This window comes from Sciurus carolinensis, chromosome 2, assembly GCF_902686445.1.
Source record: "Sciurus carolinensis chromosome 2, mSciCar1.2, whole genome shotgun sequence".
Lineage (NCBI taxonomy): Eukaryota > Metazoa > Chordata > Mammalia > Rodentia > Sciuridae > Sciurus > Sciurus carolinensis.
This window is the reverse complement of record NC_062214.1, coordinates 109225617-109242440: the sequence shown is the minus strand read 5'-3', so window position 1 is coordinate 109242440 and position 16824 is coordinate 109225617. Positions and strand designations below refer to the sequence as shown.

At 40.5% G+C, this 16824-nt stretch overlaps 2 protein-coding genes across 2 annotated transcripts in view; one reads left to right on the top strand and one right to left on the bottom strand.

Annotated features, from left to right (window-relative positions):
• Window positions 1-1104: 1104 nt before the first annotated feature.
• On the bottom strand, window positions 1105-14994 carry Zscan29 (zinc finger and SCAN domain containing 29). Its single transcript, XM_047539474.1, is given in 6 exon segments — window positions 1105-5610; window positions 5613-5975; window positions 8098-8568; window positions 9993-10691; window positions 12463-12667; window positions 13134-14994. Coding segments are annotated over 6 exon segments (2559 nt in total). The 5' UTR covers window positions 13452-14994; the 3' UTR covers window positions 1105-5107.
• Window positions 14268-16824, top strand: part of Tubgcp4 (tubulin gamma complex associated protein 4) — a 46341-nt gene continuing 43784 nt past the window's right edge. The window contains exon 1 of the mRNA XM_047539477.1: window positions 14268-14958. Within this exon, the coding sequence (XP_047395433.1) occupies window positions 14881-14958 (78 nt within the window). The 5' untranslated portion in view covers window positions 14268-14880. The remainder of the gene's footprint in view (window positions 14959-16824) is intronic.

Sequence of the window (16824 nt, the reverse complement as noted above, 5' to 3'; positions counted from 1 at the left end):
ACTAATGGATGCTAAACTGGTGGGTGAAAGTTTGAGGAACAGGATCTTTACATTGTCTCAAAGTAATCTACACATATTAATTACTTGTTCTGGCAAACATACCATAGTCAAAGAACATCACCAATACTGGGACAAACTTAACATCATGTGCCTCCTGATACACTGAGAAAGACACAATATCCCTTTTATTGTATTAATCCTCAAAATGCTCACTCTTAATCTAATCATGAGGAAACATCATACAAACCTAAACTGTAAGGATCATTCTAAAAAAAAACCTGCCTAATACTTTTAAGAAATATGAAGCTAAAGGAAAACAAAGGGTAAGTTAAGATTAAAGAAGGGTAAAGTGCTGGGGATGTGACTCAGAGTGCTTGCCTACCATGCACTCTAGGATGGCCCTGGGTTCCATCCTGGGCACCACAAAGGAAGGGAGTGAGTGAGTGGAAATGACTAATATAAAACATGATCCTGAACAAGGAAAAAATTACTCTAAAGGGACTTAGTGGAACCATTGAAGAAATTTGAGTAGATAGTATTATATCAATTTTATATTTCCTAACTTTGATAACCTTATTGAGGTTTAAGAGAATGTTCTAAGTATGTGATATATTTAGGAGAGAAGGGTACTTATTCTAACTCAAGTGATTTTTAAAATATATGTATAGGTGTGTGTGTGTGTTTGCATATATACACATACATTTATATAGCAAAAGAAAGCAAATGGGGAAAATATGCCTGTTCAATCTAGGTATATAGGAATTCCTTGTACTTTTGGAACTCTTTCTGTAAATTTGAAATTATATCAAGATAAAAAAGTTACAAACAAAAACTATATGTATGCCAATTGGAGTAGTCCCTTGGAAAGTCTTATTTTTTGGACTCTTTCAGTGATTTGGCATTTTGACAAATATGCCTACCTTTTACTGATAATAATAGATAATACAGTGCATATCCCCTTTCATCTTTTAATTTCATCCCATACTTACCTAGTCACTACTCTAGCTGCTACTTCTTTCTGTTGCTAAGAGCAAATATAGCTTGTGTCTTAACAACAGATCAAATGAATACAGAGGTCGAGTTGTACTCATTTGGAATGCACCTTAATTTTATCTATACTAGTTCTACATCAAGACCACTACGCTTATTAGAACTTCATCCTTGTCTCTTCAAATGTTACTTCCTTGTCTGTTAAAAATTCTCAAATGCCAACTTTGGGCAAGTAGAGATTTGTGAGCTCAAAGAAATATTCAGGTGCTTGGTGACACTCAGCATAAAGTTATTGGAATATATATCTCACTGTGTAGAATGAGACAGATGTCCTTTGGCTTCTGTACTGTGTTTAAGGAAGATAACAACAAAATGTTTTTAGGATACTTTGGGCTTCTATTTCTAATGTTCAACCTAATCCAGTTTGTTTGAAAGTTTTGTTTCTGAAAGAACTCCATGGTGGCTATAGTAGAAAAAGTGGAATTTAAGCTTCTAAAATTTATTATAAATTATAATGAATAAGTTAATAAACTTATATGTATTGTATATAAAATAAAACATATTACTTATAGCATCATTGTTTCAGAGAATACTCCACATAACATTTTATATGCCAAAACTTTGAGACGTGCATGTCATTACACAGCTATTTGAGTAGTTTTCATTTTAGATTTTGAATTGAAAAATGAGAGAACTGATTCAGCTTTATACTCTTACCTCATCTCCTTTCCCTACCTGGTCACCATAAAAACAGTGCTAAACAAAGTTGACAAGACTCAGCTTCTAACTTGGATTATAATAAATGAGAAATGGCAACAGCACAGAATACATGTAAGTGTTAAATTCTATGGCATTGGCCATAGAGGTCAAGCAATCAAAGGAAAAATGAATGAGTATGGAAAATATGAAAAGAAATAAAACCACTAAGGAAATACCTGATAAAAATAAATGACAACTACTAGGACATTTATTTATTTTTTTTCCCTTCCTTTCTGCATGTCATCCTTGGTCCTACAAAGGCTTTACGGATATTAAAAAATTAGAGATGCTTAGGTCTTCTCGCTCCCCCAATAGTGGCTTTAGTTTCTCTTTCTTAGAATATTTGAAGATTATTATTTCTTGCTTCTTTCCATCCTCAGGAATGGTAGATTGGGTGGTGTCTAATGTTTTGTGAGCTAGTTTCATATGAATTAAGTCTTCACCTGGTGAGATAGTAGAGTATGCTCATGCTCAATTTTTTTTTTAATTTTCTTTTAGATGTTGATGGACCTTTATTTTGTTTATTTATTTATATGTGGTGCTGAGAATAGAACCCAGTGCCTCACACATGCTTTACCACTGAGCCACAATCCCAGCCCTCATGGCCAATTTTTTTGGTACAATCTCTTGGAAATTGGAAGGTTGGTGTTTTAATGTAAGACTCATTCCCTATGCCAGCATGGGTTCTAATGGATTTTGGATATGGATTCAGATAGGAAATATTTTTGTTCTAAATTTTTTTACTACATTGTAATTTTTTTCCTCTGCCAAGAACATTAGAGAGTCAGACAGGCATACTTTATACAGGTATAGAACAGGGAGAAATTCATCTTTTCCTACCATGAACAACTTGATCATAATAATTTGCATATATAACAGACACTCAGTGGACATAATTTTTATTGACATGTGGTATCCCTGAGAGGCAGATTAGGTGTAAACATTGTTCTGCTTTACAGAAAGGGAACTTACACACAAGACATCTAGAACCAGAATGAATATCTATTGATACCCAAACCAATGCTTTTTCTACAAGACAATACATGTACTAAAGAAAAATGTCTTTTCTTGACATTATAGCACTTCTTAAACCATCTCAGATCCTTACACACTCCTTTAGATTGGTGTTTCTTGTTCTTTTCTGTTTTAATTGGCAATGAATGTTAGGCTACTCTTTGTATTAGGGTTCTTCAACAATAGAACCCTAATTATAAACTCTAACACAGTAAGGTATGAATTACAGGATATTCTGCTCCCTACTGCTCTCCCAGTAGTAGTGATATCCCAGACTGGATATTAGTCCAGCTAAAGGGTTCTAATTAAATATGAATGTGAAATAGTTATTTAACCCAGGTCTTGCCATCTTTCCTCTGACCTGCTCATCAAAGCGTCTTCAACAGATACTGGTTTCTTTTCTTTTTCGTTAATACCTATTTTTAGTTGTAGGTGGACACAATATCTTTATTTTTATGTGGTGCTGAGGATCAAAACCAGGGCCTCATGCATGCTAAGTGAGCACGCTACCACTGAGCCACAACCTCAGCCCCAGATACTGGTTTCTGATTTGTGTCTCCCATAGCAACTTAGTCCCCTAAAAGTTTTCATTCTCCCCCAGTACCAGTCAGCTGTTTCCTTATCAATAATTACAGCAGCCAGGCATGGTGACATATGCCTATAATCCCAGCAACTTAGACCCTAAACAACAAGACCTTGTCTCAAAAAAAAAAAAAAAAAAAGGGCTGGGAATGTGGCTCAGTGGCTAAGTGCCCCTGGGTTCAATCACCGGTAAACTGCGACCTGCCCCCCCCCAAAAAAAAAAAATTACAGCAGAGTACCTGGTTTGGTTTGTTACACATGATGAGTGGACCACCTCATGGTCTGCCTCTGGCACTCCCATGTTTCAGCCAGGATAATTCTCTGCCTGCTGCAGAGCCATGTCATACTATCTGTAAAGCTTTTGCTGCTCCAAGCTTTATCTAACCTTCCTTATGTTCTGTCCTTTGTCCTGTGCTCCACCATTTTCCCACTGATCATACCACCCTAATTTACCCAGTTATCCTTTCCTCCTTTGAATACTTCCTGCTTCTTGAAGAAAATACTTCCCAGATTTTTCTTACAGCAAACTCTAGTGCATTGGACCTTATCATTTATGCACAGTGTTACTACCTAGCTTTCTTCATTTCTCTTGACTGCACTTATTTGTTCATGTGAGTGTTATCTGTTTTCAGTTGTGAGGATAAGGATGGGGTCTGTTTAACTTGTGCTATACAGGGCTTATTCATACCACTATGAACATAGGGACAATAAATTCAATGCTATTTGATTATAAAGATCAGTAATTACACTTGTTGGAAGAGCTGCTTTTAATTGTATACAGCTGAATGTGTGTGTATAGATTGGTAGCTCCATTGACCACAGATAGTCCCATCTTCCCTGCCATGAGGGTAAAGGGTTACTGACACAAAGTGGTACATGGGACCACAGCAGTAGCTTCTACTTGCTCCAGGTTTATAGTGAGCACCTACAGGGTGCCTAACACTATATTAGATGTTTGGAATGTAGGGAAAATGGATGATTCCTTATTGGCAGCTTTAACTGCTTTTCCTATCACATTCTGATGGCTTATTCTTTGGGCTTCTAGACTACAAGGGACAGATGAAATTCTCATGATGGGACAGAAAAAAAGTCAAATTGGATACTTTATGTGAATTGTTATTCTATTCTGACCCTACAAGGACTTGGAAGAAACTAAGAAATCCAGTATTTATAGTAGGTTTACATTGTTTCCCTAAGTCAGAACACCTTGCCTTTGACAAGAAGATTCACAGGACAGAACCAAGATGGACATTAAATTCTCCAAGATAAAGGAAGAATATGCCTGACAAATATGTCATTCTAAGCACAGGCTGAAGTAAGCAGGATTCTTTTTAGCATTTTCATTACTACATAAAGAAGAGCTAGACCCAATTTCTCATGGCTTCTCCCTGAAATGCTGCTGTGGTGGGTTTTTGTTCAATTAAAATGCAACTGAATAACAGGATGAGTCAAAAAAGGATGCATATCAAATTCCTAAGATCTACTGCCATGTCATCTCTATTAAGGGAACAACATAGGCAATGAGAGGGAAAGATGTGTTCCAGATAGAGGCAAGGTGAAGGACTGAAATCTTTCACTGTTAAAATGACTGCATTGGAAATTCGGCTATAGATGCAGAAGCTTAAGGAACAAACAATGATATAAACCCTAAGGACTACTTCCTAAGCCAGTTGAGCACAGAACAGGATATGGATCTTGCTATTGGAAGACTTTCCAAACAACACATTTACTGAGGCTCTTTCCTTTATTTATCCTTAGAGGCTTACTTAGGTGCTGATTGTGACAAAAGCTTTTCTCGTGTATGGATTTCTCGGTGTTTATTAAGGGCAGAACTTTTACTGAAGCACTTGCCACAATCATGACATCCATAGGGTTTCTCTCCTGTGTGGGTTCTATGATGTGCTCGTAAGTCAGAACTCTTACTGAAACTCTTTCCACAGTCAGGACACATATGGGGTCTCTCTCCTGTGTGTATCCTCCGATGTGCACTGAAATGAGAACTGTTATTGAAGCTTTTTCCACACTCTTCACATTGATAGGGCTTTTCTCCTGTGTGGGTTCTCTGGTGAATTATAAGGCTTGAGCTCTGATTGAAGCGTTTTCCACACTCACCACATTGATAAGGTTTTTCCCCTGTGTGGATTCTCCTATGGGTGATGAAATTTGAACTGTCACGGAAACTTTTCCCACAGTCAAGACACTTATAAGGTTTCTCTCCAGTGTGGATTCTCCTGTGTCTGATGAGGCGGGCACTCCGACTGAAGCTTTTCCACAATCAGTACATTTATATGGATTTTCTCCCTGGGGGGATATCTGATGTGTGAGATGGGAGTTTGAGCCAAAGCTTTTGCCATATCTGAGATATTTATAGGGTTTCTCTCCCAAGCAAGGTCTTTGATGACTCATGACTTTACCTAAACTCTTCTCTGAGACCGTCAGTTTTCTTCTCCTCTCCTCTAGGGTCTTTTCCCACTGTTTTCCTGATTTACATTCACTCTCACTGCCTTTACCTTGTTTAAGATGACGAGGAATTCTTCTTTCAGACCTAGCAAGTAATGTCCTATGCAGTTGTACTTCCTCAGAAATATCCCGTTTCGAACTCTCTTCGTTCTCAAATCCAGCCTCAAAACCTGGTGTAAGAATAGAATTTAAAAAGTTATCTATTTCCCTAATTATGTGTGCCAGGGAAAGCAAACCTGGGAAAAACAACTATTATACTAGATGCTGAAATATAAAAATTAGGAAACTCTTGATCCTAAATTACTAATAATATTAAAATTCCAGTGTTTTACTTCTTAGTAAACTATCACATGCTTCTCAACTGCATACTCCACATAGGAGTTGGCTAATATATTCTTTAACCCTTCTTTAATAGCCAGAATCTTTAGAAAGCCCTCTCTGTAAAACAAAGTTTTAGAAAAGACTATCACTGTGGGTATACAGGAAAGATACTTTCTAATGCTGTGTTTTTGCTACATGTCAGGCCTATCATGATATTCTTGTTTGTGTTCTTTGCCAATAACTGAAAGGATTAGAAGGAAATGTCCAGGAAAACATTTTGGGCAACTTCTATATTCAGAAAGAAGTCTCATAAATGCCCTTCCCTTCAAATTCCAACATATGTTGGAAATAAAAACAGCAGAAAAAAATTTAGTATCTTTCAAAGAAAAGGACTTTTGAGAGAAAAACTTCAATAGGATATGTCTAAAACATTTTCTTTGCTCAAAAGATAAATAAATAAAATAAATTTCCAAAAAATCTCCAATACTCAAGCATTCTGCTGAGGCAACATTTTATTATTCTAAGTAACACATGCCAGGCTTCTTTGGGTCTAGGCTCTGAAGATTTGTACTTATTCAGATGTTTTAGGTAAACTTTGGATCCCAAATTCCCAAGACTAAAAGAATACAAAAGAATGCTGAATGTCAGTATGTATATGTACCTCTTAATGCAGTATCTACCCACAAGTCTAGTCTTATGAGATGCTTCATGAAATGGAGATTCATTAGATTAACCAAAAATCTCAGAACTTCAAATATGTGACTGTGTATTGTGAGCCTCCAATAGGGCTACTTAGCATTTCTTCAAATCTAAAGTCATTTTTTAATAGAGTACATTAATAAATATCCCATGGAACTGAGGATCTATGGGACATAGATCAAAAGACTATGGAACGGTGGCACATGCCTGTAATCCCAGCAGCTTGGGAGGCTGAGGCAGGACGACTGAGTTCAAAACCAGCCTCAGCAAAAGCAAGGTGCTAAGCAACTCAGTGAGACCCTGTGTCTAAATAAAATACAAAATAAGGCTGGGGATGTGGCTTAGTGGTCAAGTGACTGTAAGTTCAAACCCCAGTGTCTGCCCCCGCTCCCGCCAAGAAAAAGATTATGGAAGTGAAAACAATTATTTCTTGAACACCTACTATGTGTATAGGCATTGTGATAAGTCCTTCACAGTATCTCATTTATATCAACCCTATGACAGTGTTTTTGTTTTTGTTATGCAGTGCTGGGGGCTTCATACTATCTCATTTATATCAACCCTATGACAGTGTTTTTGTTTTTGTTATGCAGTGCTGGAGATTGAACCCAGGACCTTACACGTTAGCCAAATGTTCTACCATGGAATTAACCAAACCCAAGGTCTTAATCTATAAGCAATATTGGGAGTTAAGTAACTCGCTCTAAGACAATCAGGTAATAAGCAACATAGCCCAGGTATGACTCCAAAATCATAACTCTTCTTCCCACAAGGAAGGAAGCCATATTTTTTCTTAAATAGCAGCTAAGATTCAGTCAGTTTCTATAGAAATCTCTAATTTCTGTAAAACTTATCTAAAGAAAAGGGTTGTCAAGTTTTCTGTGAAGAATACCGACTTAACAGCTAGTATACTTGCTAAAACTAGAAGAAAAGCAAGAACGAGAGCCAACTTTTAAAATCAATTTCATCCTATTATGGATACATGAAAAGGTATCCAATTCCCTGACAGGTAAATAGGATGAAATCCCAGCAGAACACACATAAATGACAACAAATTTACAGTTTACAACTATCTCAGAATGTAAAAAGACAAATCACATGAATAACAACCTGAGCTCACTAAGCTGATAGGAAACAAGGGGGAAGAGATAGAGGTAAAGAAGAATCCATGAAAGCTGGGTAGAGAGGCCATTTTTCAATCTGATGGTTTTCCCCTTAAATTCCATTGCTTCTCTTTTCTGATTTGTACCATAAGAAGTGAAAGAATCTTACCACTGGGGCTCTGGAATAAGACTGGAGCACGGTTTACAATAGCCCCTGGGGGTATCTCAGTATCCTCTTCTTCATCATCAGAATCTTCTTCTGTGGCCTCTTCTATATCCTCGGCTTGTTTCTCAGCTTCTTCCTCACTGTTTCCCTGGATGGGGCAAGAAGCTGTCTCTTCTTCCTGACCATCACTAGATGGAACAACAACCTGAGCACTCACCAAAGCATCCATCTCTTCATAGAATGGACAGGTCTCTGGTGCTTGGCCATTCTTGACTTTCCGATAGCTGGTTTGTAGGCTTTTAAACTTCGTCCGACACTGCTCTGGGGTCCTGAGGAAGCCATATTCCCATAACCTTTCAGCCACTGCTCCATATAACTGGCTGTTGCGGTGACAGTTACGGAGGGCTTCATAAAACTGAGTCTCACTAAGAATTGCAAGGTAAGTCTTGGTCTCTTCATAGCCCCAGTGTACACCTGCCACCAGAAGAGAAATTTCAGCACCACTTAAACCAGATCTTTAGAGCTGCAATGCCCCAGTCCTATCCACTGCATCGAGAAAAATGACTTAGGCTGTAGGTGTAGTTCAGTTGTAGAGCAAATTGCATGAGGCCCCATGTTCAATCCTAGCACCAAAAAGGAAAACAAAAATCACCTAAGATGACTCCTAGATTAAAAATATAAAAATACTTCATGTTTTCAAAATCTTATGAATTAATTATACAGTGTTTTGATTTTGTACATCCTTTAGCAGTTCAGCAAACTTTAGTTGTGAATTCTATCTAGCCATTAAAAAAAAGTCTTTCCACCTGATCACTGAATCAATTATTATATACACTAAATCAAGTGTATAGAATCCATTTCCCTATCCTTCTAGTGGTTTATCTGTAATTCTGAAAACTAAAATAGCACTGGTTAGGGGAAGACCCACAATTAGTTGTTTCAGCCATGTGTTATCCCTAAGTTCTCTGATCATTTTCCACCAGTCCTATTCCCTTATGAATTCATTTTCCCACAGAATGACTTAAAACCCTAAGGAACCGCCTCTTTCAGAATCACACTGCTGCCAAATTCCTATTACAGCCTTTCTTCATTTGCCACAATTTCAATGAAGCAAGCCCAGCAATAGCACAGACTTGAAGGGTACAAAATAAGGACTTTATAGTCATGCATGCTATTCGTGGGGTATAGGATGCGCAGGAGCCAGATTGAGGAAAGAACCAAGGGCAAATTATCTCCTGGACCAAACACATGCTAGTGCTGCAAGTTCCGCACTTTGGACAGTACATTCAGGAAAGTACATTAGGATGAGTATTGTCTCTGCTCCCTAAAGGTACCCAAGGTGGAGAGAAAGGGTTCAAATACTCTTCCTGTCACCTGAGAGCCAGTTGTACGATATTTTCCTTCCATTATTCTCCACTCACTATGAGTAAAGGAGAATACGAAAGAAATCGGAAGACAGAGAAAAAGTAGTGGGGGAAAAAGATGAAAAGAACAAAGATATGAAAATAATAACATTCAGCACATGAGCCAAATTTATGACTTACCTATCTTTATGTCATGATGGAAAAAGAATAAGGAAGAAAAAATAATAAACTACCACATTTTTTTCAATGAGCCTGCAATGATTTTATAATTAGGAAAATACTTTAATAAAGGAATGGAATGATATTCCTTCTCAAGACACTCTTGAATTTTCTGAGTGTATTTCTTTTAAACACCAACTTATTACTATTATTTCCCTGATTTTCCCAAAAAAGATAATAAAATACATATGGAATTGAACAAAAGCCTTTGTTCCTTTTTGAGAGGCCAGGCTGGCAGGTGACATCTAGACTCCATATGCAGTCTCACTGCTCCCCAAGTCTAATCCCAAAACCCCCAGAAGAAAAACTTCTTACCACTTGGGCTTCGGAACAGGACAGGTGCAGTTGAGTTGTCAGGGTCCTGGTGGGTGGCCTCCAGGTCCATTTCATCACTGTCAGAAGCCTCAGTGAAAGCTGTTTCTGTTCCCTCCTCATGCTGCCAGGCCTCCTGCTCTGGTTCCTCAGTCTCAACATCACTACTCACCTGGCCAGAATGAGAGGCTGCCTCTTCTAGGTCATTACTAGGCAAAGCAATGACCTGAGCACTCATCAGTGCCTCCATTTCTTCAAAGAAGGGGCAGGACTCAGGTGGGTGGCCACTCTTGACTTTCCTATAGCTCTTCTGAAGACCTTTGAACTTTGTCCGACACTGTTCCAGCGTCCGGAGGAAACCATATTCCCGGAGCCTCTCAGCCACAGCCCCGTATACTTGGCTGTTTCGATGACAGTTTCGGAGAGTCTCATAAAATTCAGTCTGGCTAAGAATTGCAAGGAGAGTTCTAGTCTCTTCATAGCCCCAGTGTACACCTGCCACCTTCTCATCCTCAAAGCTCCAGTGATCCTTTTCTACCCAACTTCTTTCTCTCTTGGATGGCAGCAGATCAGCATGCACTTGTCTATCACCTATGTGGCTGCCTTTTGGAACTTCTTTCTCCTTGGAGCCCAGCAGATCTGGGATCCATGGCTGTCTGTTCTCCAACCTGGAGACCACACCGGATTTAGGAAATGGAAATCCTGCTTACAGAGAAGCAAACAAAGGGTGTCATAGTTTGGACTGACCATATAAAACATGTCTGAATTCAGTTCTGCTTTTTTTTATCCAAGGGATTATAAAGAAAGTATCTAGGGAAATGTTTTCAGAAAGTTCAGTGAGTTGAAGAATGGGGAAAATACAGGAATCCACAAAAGATGAAAAGTATTTTATTTTCCAGAGCAGGGTGACAAGACAGGAAAAGTTTCTGTTGTATGTTCAGAGTTGAAAATTCTATTCCAAGTTGCTCCCTAGCCTTCTGAACCACTTGTTTACAGGTTGTAGCCACTGCTGGGAATAGTCACCTCCTGTCTCCTATTTTTTTACTTGGGCTAGAGAAGTAAACAGTGACTTCAAGGGAAAAGAGATTGTCTTCAACTCATCTGTTTCCTTCATGCTCAGTCACCAAACTCTATAGATGTTTCTCTTAGTACATCCTTCCTCTCCATTCCTGTTGCCACCAAGTCCAGACCCTGGATCCTCTCACATGTAGATAACTGCAGCAATCGCCTGACTTCAGGCTCTTGTTTCCTTAGTTCACACACTATCCTGCTGAGCCTTAACCCTTAACCTTAGTGTTTAGTAACTGTCCACTCATTAATTTTTTTCTCTCCAGAACAACTACACTGTTATTTGCCACTCTGTACCTTTCTTTTAACTTCCTCCTACCCAAATTTAACCCATCCTTCAAGAAGCTATACTTGCCAATGCCCTCAAGAGGCCTTCACTACAGCCCTGCCTCATCTCCACTGTCAAACCCCCACAGCACTTACACTATTAAGTTGTTGTTAAGCGTTGTTTCAATATAGTTCTGCTCAGCACATATTTATAGTTTGCTGTTGTTTTCTCAATCATATTGCAGAATACCCTGCAACATGTTGAGCACATGGTAGATTTTTAGGAACTGATTAACTCTTCAAGTCTTTGTGTGAGGTTGGGGGATTTCACCTGAATGATTAAACAGAAACCAATATCAAACTATTCAAGAAGGCTATTGTCTTGGATAGGATCAGAATTCAAAAGAATCTCAAGTTTTAAATAAAATGATCAAAGAAAAAAACAAACAAAATGGAGTTCACTAGAGTACAAAGAAGAAAAACAAGTTTTACAAATCAAGTCCAAGAATAAGTGACTAGGTACAAAGGCATTGAGGAAAAGATATGAGAGTTCTAGGTGAACAAAAATCCTCCCATAAATATGAGCTGGGCTATAATGAAAGAAGATATTGAAAAATTCTGAAGTAAAATTCTTAACTCAGCCTCTACCTAACAGAACCTCACTGGAATAATACACATAATTTTGTTCCCCACAACTACCATATTTGGAGAACTTAAAAGTTCCAAAGGAAAGAATAATAAAAGCTAAGGTCTAAAAGAATAGAGATTATGGGGAAAGCTTAAAAACACAAATATAGTTCAATTTGGACAAGCAAAACAACTAAAAGATGTGCCTTCCAGTATAGAAAAGCATTTTTATCTAGAAAATGCAATCTACTATTATCATTACTAACAAAATTGTTGCAAGTCCTGATAAAAACTAGGGAGCCATTCTCTCAACAGACTTATCAAAAGAGGAAATATAAGAAACTTAATGTACTGGAGGGCTGGCTAAACTACATGTCTCCAGGGGGTCCCCAACAATCACATATTCTATAATTTCCACTTATTCCTGAAATCCCTTTCCCACTCACTATTCCCAAACCTACTTCCCAACTTAGAATGGTACTCTATCTTGCCATATGAATCTACTCCTCACCGCTCCTTTGAAAAGGCCTCAGCTTCTCCTTTGGGTTCATCTGCTCCTGTGGTCCCAGGTCTGGACTTCTTGCCCTCTTTTTCTTGGGTACACCCCTGGACTGCGGTTCCATCGACTCCTGCTGAACATTTAATAACTTTCGTGATGATTTCAGGGGTGTCATCTTCTCTGATCGCACTTCCTGCCCCTTCACAGAGACTGTGACCTAGAAACAACCCCCATTAATTGTCACTGCAAGATCATAGTGAGGGGCATTCCCAGAGGAGACTGTAATTCCCCAAGAGTTCATCCTTCTAGGGCAAGGCTAGAGTTGTAGGAGGTGTGGAAGTTATAGTAAAGGTCTTATTCTATTACCATTAGCTTAGAGGAGCTGGACCACCAAAAGGAAAAAATCAAAGTAGTAAACCCAGTAACAGGATAGGGGGGAATGTTCCCTTTTCTTCCCTATTAAATAAGAAAGTATGAAATGAAGAAAAATTCATTGTGACAGGGTAGGCAAAGTTACACCCAGGTAGAATCTCCAGGCAAGTGCTATCTGAGAAAGTTATGTGTTGCAGACCAGAAGTATAAGGAAGACTGTGCCCTCTTTTAGGCCTGTCTGTACTTTAAATTGGCCCTCTACCCTTGCCCCTTTCCAGTCTCACACTACTGAATTCCCCTTCCCTTCTCACCGAACGTCCAGGTCTTCCAAGCTTTCTTTCTAAATCTTCCACCAGTGTCACTGCCTCCTCTCCACTTTCTGGACATTGTCCCTGTACCCAATTCTGGATCTCTCCAGGTAAGACAGTCAGGAACTGCTCTAGCACCAACAATTCTACAATCTGTTCCTTGGTACGCACTTCTGGCCTTAGCCATCGGCAACAAAGTTCCCAGAGTTGGCTGAAAGCCTCCCGGGGCCCAGCCACCTCCTGGTAATGGAATTTCCTGAAACGCAGTCGCAAGGTTTCAGAGTTAGCGCCATTCCCTCTCAGAGTGGGTTTGGCCATCATTCACAGCAGAAAGGAGATTCCTTCCAATTAGGAGTCAAAGTTCCAGGGATTACACCATATTTCCATGTCCTTGGAGAATTAAATGAAGATTAGTCTCTCTGTAAAAGGAGTTTCTTCCTAGAGTAGAGAGAGATGGCACTATCAGAGGAATATATTCACATGTTTACAGTCTTGTCAGAACTGGCCTCATTTATTACATGCTCCAAGTGGCCATTTGAATTGGCACTATCTTCAGGGCAGCAGGTCAATAATGAGCAAAAAGGAGAATGACCTTTAAAAAGTTGCATTCTTGTCGACTTACAAGGCAGCACCAAGAAGCTGCAGAAAATAGTACTGTCTGCTCCTCTCCCACTTCCCCCGAATCTGACCTCATTTAACTCCTCGGAACGATGTGGTACGGTGAGTTCGAGCCATAAGGGAGGTCAAGAGGCTCTAAAGACAAGTCACCATCCTGTGGAAGGCAACACAACGCCTCTGTCTGGGGGTCGCGGCTGATTCTCCCCTAGTACCTCCGCGGTCTTTCCCGAGGCCCTCTGCGTCCGCCCCGCCCCGCCCCCTCGGGTTCCAAACTATCAATTTTCAGTCCACAGAAAAATCAAGTACGGAATATCAAGTCTTTGTTTTCCTTCACAGCAGAAGTAACCGCTCAGCAAGGGTTCGGAAGCTACTGACGTGAAACCTCGCACTCTAAATTTGGTTTTGGCTGCGGAAGCAAGAACCGGTAGACTTGGGGAGAGTCACACTGAAACGGTGAAGAGAGGAAGTCCCAGGGGCAGTAATAATGGGTTTCCTGAGAACGAGCTCGGGTGCTGGTTAGGGATTCCAAGTGCTAGGAGTTCGTGGGCTCGGAGCTCTGCTCAAGAAGCGGCGGGTGCGGTGTTCCGGCCTCTTTGTCTTGGCTCCTTCTGGCCGGGTCACTCAGAGATACAGTGCAATCCCTCCAGAGGCTTCTGACCCGGCTAAACCACCCTGAGGGAACCCTCCGGTCCCACCCTAGGAGCGTCTCCCGCTCCAGTTGTCCCCGAACCCACTTGCATCTCTGCCCCTAAGCCAGCCTCACCCACTCCGGGAAGGGCCCAGCCAGGGTTCCCCAGTCGCCCAGTTCAGCTCCCAAACCGGAAGTCCGAGCCGGCGACTCGGGGCACCGAAGGCGCATGCGCGAGGACAGCTACCAAAACTCCATCTCTGAGGCGCCAGAACTGAAGCTAGGGGTGAGCCCAGCCGAGCTCGGTACACTTCCGGGACGCGGCGCGCTGGTCTCTTCCCGGCTTCCCGTCCGCTCCTCTGGCGGCAGTTGCCCGGGCGGGTTCAGGACGAATCGCCTGAGCCCGGGGCCAGTGCGCGTGTCGAAAGGGAGCACTTGCCTGCGTGGTCGCCTGGAGGGGCACCTGAAGGAGGGAGCGACGTATCTAGGGACTCCGCCGTGGGAATGATCCACGAACTGCTTCTGGCTCTGAGCGGGTACCCAGGGTCCATATTCACCTGGAACAAGAGGAGTGGCTTGCAGGTACGATGTTGGGCTCGGAGCGCGGGAACCAGCGAATGCAGGATCGGTGCACCTGAGCCAGTGCCTGGAGGCGGAGTCTGAAGGGCGGGGCTTGTAGCGCCGGGCCGGGTTTCCCTGGCCAGGTCACTGGAGCGCAGTGCAAGGGGCCTAATGGGGATGTAAACACGGTAAAGGGGCCAGGCCTATGATGAGATACCAAGGGCAGATCTCGCATGGTCCCTCCTTTGAGGGGTTCTGAGGTCGAGGTGTCTGAGCGAGAGTCGCCGGGGAAGTGGATATAAAAGTGAGGGAGGTACTTTTATATTTTCACTCTTGCATTCTGTCTCGAGCTGAGTTTTGAAGGCCGGTACAGATTCATAGCTTTCAGCACACATAAACACTCTGCAAATTTTGTTGAATGAAAAAATTCTAGAGCGTGTGGTGTTTCCCTCATTACTCTTTTCCCACTAGGTGAAAAACATGATAGGGGACCATTACTCCTTCACTGTACTAGGAAAAGAACTTGGTAGGGGGCCTTCTTGTAGTCAGAAATGGAGGAGGAAGGACTGAGTGGTAAATATTGTGCATGGGTTTTATCACATTTTATCCTCACAGTCACCCATATCCATTTTACAGAATGTTAACTCCATGGTCATGGCTTGTAATTAGAAGGGCTTAAATTTGAACCCAGGTCTCTCTTGCTCCAGTATCTGAACTAGTCTTGTCTAATTCTGCTTCTAGGAATATTGCCTAATTCTCTCAACGTAGTAATAATCTAAGTATTGCTAATCCCAGTTTACAAATGAGCAAAACTGAAGCTCAGAAAACTTTGTGCAACAAACAGTAAGATAGAAATCTAAGTCTGTTTGATCAGAGTCATGCTTATTCCTAGGAGAACTGGCAATATAGATACTGTGGACGGGCAGGAAAATTACATTCTTGGTCCATAAAACGTATAAATCAAATAGATTTCTCCTTTTCTTTATGAATGTGATTTTGGGGTTTGGGAGTTTAGGTGAATTTTTTTAATTGTTAATTTTTGTGTGTAGATCTTTGAAGACTGTGTTGGTATTTCAGTTTTCCCCTAACTCACCATAATGCCAGTCATATAGGAAGAAAATGTTCCAAAAGTATTTGTGGGTGCTTGACTATTTTAACTAAAAAGAGATAACAGATTATAGGAGAAAGGGCTGGGGGCGGGGGCAGAGGAGAGAGCCTCTTCGTTCCTTTCTAATTAAAAAGTCTCAAGCAGATATTTTCCTCCTATTCATCCTAAGGTTTCTTCCTCAGAAAGAGGAAGAGATCTCTTCCTAGAAAAACTTTCTCTGACCACATCTTTAAATTAAATATCCTTCCCTTAGACCTTTATTCTCTATCATGGCAACTTATTTATTTCCTTTCTGGAACTGATGACAGTTCATAATTATTTATTGCTAGTACCTATGTATATCCTTTTGCCTGCATAGATAGCTGTGGCAAAGACCACAGTGGTATCCATTCATGTACCCAGAACACCTAGCACAATTTCTGCCACATAGCAGGTATTGGTATTTGTGAAAGAACACAAAAGCAGTAAATAGTGCTTACTCTCAGCAGAGCAGTGTTTTTCACATTTGGTTAAAGGGAGAAATTGTCATGAATGCCTGTGAAACTTATTTTTTTTTTCTCTGTATAGACTGCATTTTGATTCATTGTACACAAATGGGATACAACTTTTCATTTCTATGGTTGTACACAATGTAGAGTCACACCATTTGTGTAATCATATATGTACATAGGATCATTGTACACAAATGGGATACAACTTTTCATTTCTATGGTTGTACACAATGTAGAGTCACACCATTTGTGTAATCATATATGTACATAGGATAATGAGTCTATCTC